This window comes from Scleropages formosus, chromosome 1 (assembly GCF_900964775.1).
Source record: "Scleropages formosus chromosome 1, fSclFor1.1, whole genome shotgun sequence".
In the NCBI taxonomy this organism is placed as follows: domain Eukaryota; kingdom Metazoa; phylum Chordata; class Actinopteri; order Osteoglossiformes; family Osteoglossidae; genus Scleropages; species Scleropages formosus.
Window position 1 is genome coordinate 5,502,692 of NC_041806.1, and position 8,219 is coordinate 5,510,910.

An 8,219-nucleotide genomic window follows, 5' to 3' on the forward strand; every position below is an offset into this window, starting at 1 on the left:
CTTCTTTAAAACTAATGGGACGACTGCATGTCAAGTCAATAGGACTCCGTCTACAGCTTTAGACATTGAAACAGTCTCATCTTCACTGCCTTTTGACATCAATCTTCAGTCCAAGTCCAAGGACTGATTGGTTAATGAAGCAAAACTGAAATTTTAGCATAATTTTGCCACACAAACCTCTCAAAATGTTCATCCCTGTTCAGTCTATTGTGATCATGTCTTTTAGCTAGTTAGTTTCTGTGTAGCATCAAAAGGACTTCTTTTACAATCTTTAAAACTGGCAGATTGACAATGAACCCCTTCAGTATTAATGGTGTACAAGGGCCTTGTGATTCTGTGATGATTGACTGCCAATCCATTGTGAAGGTGGTAAATACAGCAAAGTTAATCCTTCTGTTTGACTAGGGACATTAATTATTACTCATTACACATCATTTCATACAGCTAATAACAGTAAAACTGTAACTAAACAAAAGAAAGATGTTTGTCTTTGTGTGCTTGTCAATGTTCTTGGTGGTTTTGTTATAAATGAAGGTCCTCCGAGGATGAAATTTCTTGGTGGATTCACAGAATTTTGATCATTGTGATTTACAAATAAGGATTTTGTGGTAAAACCAAGGGACACAAGGGGCTCAAACACTTTGAAGCGGCACTGTATTCCAGGCAGATAGACTGCAATGATAGTCTCTCATTGCCACCTTGTGGAAACACTTCCAAATTAACGTCAACATTCTAAGAGGCTCTGATTCTTGCTGTCTAATGTTTCAATAAACATTAGAAAATCAATAAACATCAGAAATTTAAAAAAAAAAAAAAAAAAAAAAAAAACTATTTTTTACAATCAAAGTAAAAAATGGGCACAGTTGTTAGCGTTTTTGCCTCACAGCATGTAAGTTTGAGCCTAACTTGGTCTGTGGGGAGTTTGCATGTTCTCGCTGTTTGTGTGAACTCCCTCTAAATATCTCGGTGTGTGAATGAATGAATCCAAGTGCAGCTAACCTGCAATGCACCAGCATCCCCTTCAGGCTGTATCCTGTTTAGTTAGCGTTACACTCTGTGTTTCTGGGATAGGCTCTGGGCCAGCATGACCCTGACCTGAACAAGCAGATAATGAAGGTGAGATATTTTCATTTTAAAAGAAAATTGTAAAGTTTTCACTTTAATGTAGCTAATACAAATATATTACATATATTAAACACAGTCTAAAATATTTATTTTAGTTATGTCTGAAATATGTACAGAATAAACTTATAAATAAATTGACTGATGTTTTCATTATTAAGAATTTGTTGATTGTGAGTAGAAAAAGTGACTTTTGACTTCCAAACGAATAAATTAAGTCTTAATTTAAGAACAGCCATCCTTTTCAGTTATGTTTGGGGGAAAAAAAGATGGTAGCCACTAAAAATAATATGCTGTTGCCCAGAGTTGCATAACTAAGCGGCTGGAAAGCACTAGCACATTCCATTTGGGCAATTTTTAAACATACTTGGGATGAAAAAACATCGGGAATACACGAGACATTACATCCTATGAATCCAGAGTTTGTGCAAAAACGCAGAAAGTAAACACAGACCCTCCGCTAAAGTGCGCAGAACCTCTACAAAAGCTACATCCACTGTATCTCACGGCCGCTTCCCGTTTGCCGCGAGCCCCGCACGGAAATGACGTCGCGGCGCCCCCTGTTGTGTAATTCGCTGTAGTGGCAGGAGGGAAAATGGCCGCGCGCGCGGTCAGTCCGAAGTGCCGGGGGCTTATTCATTTCGCGGTGTTTTTGTGGTATTGTTTCATATTGAATGCCAACTGCTCTCCAGAACTTACTAAGACGCACCCCGGTGTCCGCTCCTATGGAGGGCGATGGAAATACCTCACTTTTCTCAACATGGTAGGTTGAGTTACGAAGCGAATTATCATCACATCCGGTACTAGCGAGCTCAGGTGAATGAAGGAAGGTGGATGTGAGTGAAAATTGTCCAGACTTGGACAGATTATAGTTATAACACACTTTTGTTGGACTTTGAAGGCTGAGTAATAAATTTCAATTTAGTTCAACATTGAAAACGAGGTGATCTGAAGCCTGGGAAGCGAGATTGCTCATTGCGCAAAACATTGATTTATACCTCGACCTACGAACCGGCAGTGTGTTTGTAACTCGGAATAGTCCGTAAGTCCACCCACAGGCAATAAAATCGTAGACTGATTCGTGGCTTATGTTCTGTTTAAAGGATGGTATAAAGGTATATGAATCAAAAAACTGTTTTTGTCAGCAGCTCATATAGTGCAGTATATAGTGTTCCTTTGTCCTGACAACACTCTGGGTGTGAAACATCATGAACAAGACACTTTTTTTTTTTTTTTTTTTTTTTTAAAATCAGTTTGACATTAATAAAAGGTAATTATGGGGGGGAAAAAAAATGGTGTCATGTCCATGATTTAAGTCAGCATATCATACAGCTGGTACCCCAGTGGTTAGAGCTACTAAAGGATACTTAAGTAGCTTCAGTAATTGTATCCAGCTGTATATATGGGTAAATAATTGCAACCTTGTCATAATTGTAACTTTGTCATTGTAAGTTGCTTTGGAGAAAAGTGAGCTAAATGAATAAATGTAAAGTCTACTTAAAAATTAACATTTTTTTAATTGAGCAGGTGCTTTCTCCATAGTGAAATACAACTCCAAACAGAAGGGCAAACGTTCACCAACGGGCATAGATGTAGACTTCGGATTTTCGAAGTACTACTACAAGCATAACCAGCATGTCTTACATGAGTAGCTGCATATATTTTAAACAGATAATGTATTCGTAGTCGATTGGAGACTAGGAGAAAAGTGCCTGCGAAAGAAGTGTTTTTAAAGGCCCTTCTTGAATGTTGAGAGATTCAGCAGTTTGGAGGAGGGAGATTCCACCACAATGGAGCTAGAACCGAGAACCTCTGGGATTTTGATTTTGTGCTTTTTGTGCGTGGTTGGAGGGGCATGGCAGCCTGGTTGCAGTGAAGTGAGCGATCAGGTTCTGTAGATATTGGGGAACAGATTTATTGATGTTTTTATAGGTAAATGACTGAAAAAAGGCACGTGTGCCGTCTTCTGTTCACTCTGTGGTGTTCTGCTTTACACATGGTGCTGTATTGCTCTGTTTTTCAGGAACTATAGGAGAGTGAAACAATGCAGTACAGAAAGGAGTTCTGTTGAAGTCAAATGGAAAAAGTTAAATATTATGTTGAACAGTACAATACAGATGTGTGTTTTGCAGGTTCTGCACACAGTGTTCTTTGGGCTTTGCTTTTTAACGGATGTGCTCCACCAGTTCTTCTCTGGACCTGGAAAGCTGACCACGCTTTTGGTTAATATACGAGACTTCCTTTTCACCATCTTGGCATTCCCTCTTGGCACTGTGAGTCACTTTGTTTTGATTTGAAAAAAATATGTTTGCTGGTTTTTATTTTCCACCTTTTGTTTATTAGTACCTTCTCTCATAAAATTAATTCAGATTGATTGATTGATTAACAGATTTCTTAATTTTCTTTATTTTTATAGTTTGTGTGCATATCTTTCTGGACCTTGTATGTCATTGACCGGAAACTGGTTTATCCCAAATATTTGGACGATATTATTCCTTTGTGGCTGAACCATGCAATGGTAAGTAATATTCATCTACTGATGAATTATATTATACAATCACAAATGCACAGACATAATTCAATATTGCTGACACAGTATAAAGATGATGTGGGGAGCTTTGAAACAAGCCGTGAGCATACTTTAAATGTTTCGTTGTTTTTTTTCTGCACCATGCAGTGTATCTGAGTCAGTTTTCTGGGTGTGAAACAGAGCTTTCCTTTTTCCTCTGCAGCACACTGCTATCTTGCTCCTGGTGCTGCTGGAGCTTTACCTTCAGCCCCATCGGTATCCCAGAAGGATCAGAGCTGTTTTGTGCTTGGCACTTTTTTGTGCTGCTTATCTGGCCTGGTAATGTTTTCATTTGACTCTCATAGTGGGCCATAAGCCCAAAATTCCCATAGTTCCTTAATAGCAAGTAAAGGCAGTTAGTTTGCTTCCTTGGAAAGGAAAACCACAAGGAGTATCTAAATGGAAACTTTTGAGACATTTCACGTGTATTGTATGACAAATTCATCTTTCAATCTGACTACTTTTTCATTTGGGTCCTGAGAAGAGCCTTTGTTGTTGTGTTTCATTCTAAAAATGGTTTTCCTGTCTTGGTAGCAGAAGTGTAACTTTGTGTCTCTGTGTGGTAGGGTCCTCTGGGTGCACCATGTGTCAGAGATTTGGGTATATCCCATCATGGCTCATCTCAGCCCCGCTGGGCTGGCGCTCTTCCTAGCTGCCTCTGCTTTGGCCTTGCTGCCCCTCTACCTTCTGGGGGAGAAACTCAGCCTTAAGTACTGGACTAAGCCAGGTGAGCACGTTTGCTGATCCCTTCATCATTTGGCCTGGTGCTTTATTTCTCTCTTTATAATACAAATGTACTGTCATCTGCCAAGGTATGAACATTCAACATACAAAAATTTGTTTACTAAGAATATTAATACTACTTTTTTTAATTTGTGTTAAAAAAATCACAATTACAACACACTGTGTGACAGTAGAAGCTCTGTGTCAAAAATAGCTTATGTCTTCCTTCAGAGGCTCCTTTGTGCTCAAGAATGAGGCATGCACTCTGCAGTGTGTCGGGCATCTTGGCACTTAGTGTGGGCACGTGCTGGGTCAGCATCTCTCCACTTTCCTGTTTGTGCTGTTACTTTTCTCTGTAATGCATCATGGCCACAGCAAGTGAAAAATGTATGAAAAATTACGAAGACAATGGAAATGTTGACCAACATGCTTGCACACACGTGTCCATGTAAGCACACTTATGTGCACTCACACACTACTGACAATTTAGTCAGCAGTTTGTGGGAAACTTCTTTGAGAGGAATTCCTGGGAACATGGAGGGAACATGCAAACTCACAACAGACTGAGTGAGGGTAGAACCGATGTAGAATCGCTCAGCCCGGTTTCTGTGAGACACCATGTCTCTTCCATGAGCGTGAATTCATTAGCATTGTTTTCATGAGATTCTTCTGTCTTTAACTCTTATTTTGTTTTTGGCATTAAAGGTTAATTCATAAGTAAACTATCATATGTATGTGTTTAAGCGTAGAGTGTAAAGTAACTCGGAAAAAGCAGAACGAGTATTTATAGGCAGACATACAGTATAAATAAGAATGATGATAATAATAAAGCCATATAATGAGAATAATGAAGGAAAATGATTGTGTCATCGCACACACACAGTCAGAAACCACTTGTCCCGAGCGGGGTCACGGTGAGCTGGAGCCTAACCTGGCAGCACAGGGCGCAAGACTGGAGGGGGAGGGCACACACCCCGGACGGGACGCCAGTCCCCCACAGGGCACCCTAAGCGGGACTCAAACCCCAGACCTGCCAGAGAGCGGAACCCGGCCAAACCCGTTGCACCACCATGGCCCCAGATTGTGTCATGAGCACTGTTAGCTATTGAAGTAACTGCACTCATTTTAACAGGATTTGATTGTATTATAACATGAATGGATGTTTTTTGGGGGCTCAGGAATGCATAAAAACTTGTACCATTTAAATGAATGTTAATTGCTTCCTTAAACTTTGAAGGTTTTCCAGAAATGATTTTTCTGGAATGCATTTTGCCTTCGTAAAGGTGGGGGGGACGGGGGACAACTGTATTTATATATTTACTTGGTAGATTCACTCAACCCATAGGCATAAGGTAGAGAGAAGAGTTTTCCAGCTTGCCCATGGATACATTATTTGTATTAAATGTAATTTATTCCACCACCATGGTCATGTTACTGTAGATTAAAACATTACTTTAATAATTTGATTTTTTACACAACTAATTATGGTTGCAGGTAGTCCATAAATGTACATGTGTAAAAATGCTTTCTCAGAGGTAACTGCGATCTTATGTCTTACATTGTAGTCTAGACAGTAAAGTCAGAGAAAAAGTCACTGGGATTATTGTCCTTACTGTATTTGTCACTGTAAACTGACTCTTGCTTTTGTCTTTGAAAGGGACGCAGAAGAAGAAAAAGAAGTAGGGTAGAGTCCTTTGGCATCCAAGGTGACATCTACCTAGGACCAAAGAGAGTTTTCCTGTTGTGCAGGACATCTTGAGCCACTTGTCCAGTTATGATGTGTTCCTCTGAAAACAAGAATCACAAGTAGTCCTTGAAGGTTTGTCAGCTGTCTGAGAAACTTCCGCTGGGGTGCTTCGCTGGCGGGTGTAACAGAAATTCCTACCTTGATTTTTGTACTGATACTTGATTTTGTTTTTAATTGTGTAGAATTTTGGGTTTAGTTCAGATGGTTATATGAAGTGCGTTAAATTTATTTTCAGATTTGTCTGATTAAACGAGTTCTTGTCATACGCTGTAACTTTAAGGCACTCTATGTGAGTAAGATAAGGGTCCATTTACCTCATTGACATTAGTACTGATGTCTTTTTATGAGTCACATTCAAAATGTCAAGATTTGTGGGTACACCTTACAGTAGCGTTCTTGTTTTGAAATTGCAGATCTTGTCTAGATTTCTAATTAAAATTAAGATTTGAAAAAGCTAATGTAAGTCTAACTTAAAATTTACACACAACAAATTAACTGAGAAATGAAATATTCAAAATAATTTAACTGCCAAAATTTGCATACTGGAAGTGCACATCTCACTCACTGAGATGTTTATTCACTGTAATGAGACTGATTTGCAATCCCAGAAATGAATATTTGAGTCTAATACCACCGGTAGAATTCACACACTTTCTGAACCGCTTGTCCCATACGGGGTTGCGGGGAGCCGGAACCTAACCCGGCAACACATGGCGTAAGGCTGGAGGGGAGGGGACACACCCAGGATGGGACACCAGTTCATCACAAGGCACCCCAAGTGGGACGCGAACCCCAGACCCACTGGAGAGCAGGACCCGGTCCAACCCATTGCGCCACCGCAGCCCTGTAAAATTTACAAACACATGTTAAATACAATGTTTTAGTTACGGTTGACTTTTTTCAAATGTATGTTCCTGCAAAGACTGTGGTGTTGGACTGATTGGTTCAACAATCGTGTTTCTGTGTCTGTTGTGAAATGCAATTTTTACTGAGTTATGTCACTTTGCAGAAAATTTAGTGTCTGCTAAATGAAGACATGTAAATGTCAACAACCTGGACAGCTTCATGGGCTGGGAGGCAAGAGAGGAGTTTTTTGGACAGGAACAGAGCAGTGCAGTTGACTGTTTCTCTTATTAAGCAGATTGCAGACAACACTTTGTTTCCATCTTCTCCACTCTGTACCAGAAGGCACCACTTACTCTTTGCGATCCCTAACAGCTGGTATATCAGGTGATGTTTTGGTGCATGATTTGAATTGGTATTTTAGCTCTTTTTTTGGAAAAATAAATGCTGAATACTTCTGAAAAAGTTAATATGAGCAAACGTTCGTAAGTGGAGGACCCTCCCGATGGCACCGAATGCTCTCATGTTCACAATACCTAAGCAACTCCTAAATTATGATGCTTAAAAGTCAATTTCAATAGAACAACTGAATTGAACATAGTGATATCTGTGAGAAATGATACAAGTAAGGGTAGGAAGTAGCCAGGGTTGTTACCTTGAAATGTGAAGCTTCCTACTTTGAATCCTCCTCCTGGTGTTGTTCCCTTGATCCAGGCACCGACCCAGAATTGATACCGCAAGAATCCTGAGCTCTATTAATGGATAACCCACTGTAAAAGTTGCCTAACATTTTAAGTTGTCTTGGACAAAGATGTCAAAGGTTGACAATTATAATTTCTTGAAAATTCTTGCACTTGAAATGAAAGGTCTTCTGACTAATGTGTTGGGTAAATTAACTCGGTAGGTAATTGTGCACTGTGTGGTGATGTCACAGCGTGATCTCACCGTCAGCTGTTAGGTTCACCTCTGGCTGCATACTGAGTGAAAGCAACTTGTGGGGGTGCTGACGTGTAAGAAAGCCCATCAGTGCACACATAGTGATTACAACTCTCACTTTATACCCAAGTTACTTTTACATAAAAAGTTACATGTATAATCTCATTCATTTTGACTAATTATCAATTCGCTTAAGAGAGTAAGTATATTTAGTTTGTACTTTTAATTTGCCCTTTAACCTTCAGGAGACAAGCTTTTCTCAATCAGTCTGGTCTGTAT

General features: G+C 39.7%; 1 protein-coding gene across 2 annotated transcripts; it reads left to right on the forward strand.

The window, feature by feature from the left end:
- Positions 1-1,641: 1,641 nt before the first annotated feature.
- adtrp1 (androgen dependent TFPI regulating protein 1) lies at positions 1,642-6,866 on the forward strand. Of its 2 annotated transcripts, none has more exons than XM_018737553.2 (6): positions 1,642-1,885; positions 3,255-3,395; positions 3,539-3,640; positions 3,855-3,970; positions 4,258-4,418; positions 6,072-6,866. In XM_018737553.2, exons 1-6 carry the CDS (start codon positions 1,718-1,720, stop codon positions 6,095-6,097), a joined length of 714 nt encoding a protein of 237 aa, XP_018593069.1. In that variant the 5' UTR covers positions 1,642-1,717; the 3' UTR covers positions 6,098-6,866. The 2 variants fall into 2 exon arrangements, with proteins under 2 accessions (XP_018593069.1, XP_018593070.1); XM_018737554.2 differs by having other exon boundaries at positions 1,703-1,885; positions 3,309-3,395.
- The last annotated feature ends 1,353 nt before the right edge of the window (positions 6,867-8,219 follow it).